Source organism: Limulus polyphemus, unplaced genomic scaffold (assembly GCF_000517525.1).
Source record: "Limulus polyphemus unplaced genomic scaffold, Limulus_polyphemus-2.1.2 Scaffold1231, whole genome shotgun sequence".
In the NCBI taxonomy this organism is placed as follows: Eukaryota; Metazoa; Arthropoda; class Merostomata; order Xiphosura; family Limulidae; genus Limulus; species Limulus polyphemus.
Window position 1 is genome coordinate 241,661 of NW_013666841.1, and position 1,599 is coordinate 243,259.

Consider the following 1,599-nt stretch of genomic DNA (forward strand, 5'->3'; position numbering starts at 1 on the left):
AGAAACCAACAATGGGGTGCGTTATCTTTAACAGACAACTTAGTATAGCCAGCACTGAGGTGTATACATAGTTTAGCTAAATCTGGTGTGTCAAATATAGTTTAGTTAATACTTAAGTGTCAACCCTAGTTTAGCTAACACTCTTATGTCAAATGTAGTTTAACTAACACTTAAGTGCCAACCTTTGTTTAGCTAACACTCATGTGTTGAAATTAGTTTAGTAATAATGTACCAAACCTAGTTTAGCTAACACTGACGTGTCAACATTAGTTTATCTAGCAATGATGTGCCAAACCTAGTTTAGCTATCAATGATATGCCAAACTTTGTTTAGTTGACATTTATGTGTTAAAATTAGGTAAGTAATAATGTACCAAACCTAGTTTAGTTAGCACTAATGTACCAGTCCTAGTTTATCATTCTATTATTTCCCAAACTATCATTGATTCTAGCTGGTACATAAAATTCCTGAAGTAGACACAACCCAACTTAATATGGATGTGAAGTTTGTAGTTTTTCTCTGGATATCAAACATAGAACACCATAAATTACCTAAGAAGGTGTTACAGATGAACTCTGAAATCTGGTGACCGGATTTAGATTCCGAGAAATGACTTGATAGTTCTTTATTTAGCATTCGTTTGAACTGTGAATAAAAATGGAAAGTTGAAAATTATAAATACGTAAATTGAACACAAAAATCCACTCAAACATTTTGAATTAACTGAAATATTAATACAATATCTTATCACTTCAAGGCTGTTTAAATTTATTTGAAGTTATATCTGGATATGACCAAAACATAAAATCTGAACCTAAAGTTTGAACACAATAGAATGGTTAAAATACAGGATAATCAAGAACATTTACTCGTTTCCTGGTATGTATTAAAACTCAGTAAAGGAATTGTGTTATTTTGGTGTTTTTATGGCTAGTAACTTAACAAAACCAATGAGTCACAAACATGTTCTAAAACGGACAGTTGACAGTTCATGACTGTAAACTTACTTTTTGCGGACTTCATTCGCTTAAACTGTTTTGTTAAAAAAGATGTTTTGATTTTGTTGTTTTGCAAGTTCTAAGTTATGATATCTACACATGTTAGGAAACAAAAGTCAGGTATTTAATAAGCAGTCATAGTTTTGAAGGGCTAAGCACAAGGTTAAAAGTAGAACTTGCTTATATACAACTGTATTAGTTTTACAGTTCCATTCTTGAACATCTTGATAGCTTAAACGTGTGTTACTTGTATTCCAATATCCAAATCTGAGTTATAACATACATTTCTTCAAGGTTTGCATACATACTTAACCATGTACTGACGTGAAATAGGGCGTACTTTGTAAAAACTGTAATCAAGTGATAACCTAGTCAGAGAATCTTATATGTCTTAACATTATATACTCCCACTATTAACTTGTTACCTGAAACCAGATGTATATCATTGTTATATAAGTAGAACGTAGATTATATGTAATGTGATTTGAGTTGTCTTTCATTTATCACAGTGGATTTGTATGTACAGAAGATTTGAAGGATATGTAACAATGTATTTCATTCATCACAGTGGATTTGTATGTACAGAGGATTTGAAGAATAT

General features: G+C 31.2%; 1 protein-coding gene across 1 annotated transcript in view; it reads right to left on the minus strand.

Moving 5' to 3' along the window:
* LOC106462717 (cAMP-specific 3',5'-cyclic phosphodiesterase, isoforms N/G-like) overlaps window positions 1-1,599 on the minus strand; it is a 69,292-nt gene that overhangs the window by 21,988 nt on the left and 45,705 nt on the right. Inside the window, exon 6 of the mRNA XM_022390040.1 lies at window positions 552-645. Within this exon, the coding sequence (XP_022245748.1) occupies window positions 552-645 (94 nt within the window). The remainder of the gene's footprint in view (window positions 1-551; window positions 646-1,599) is intronic.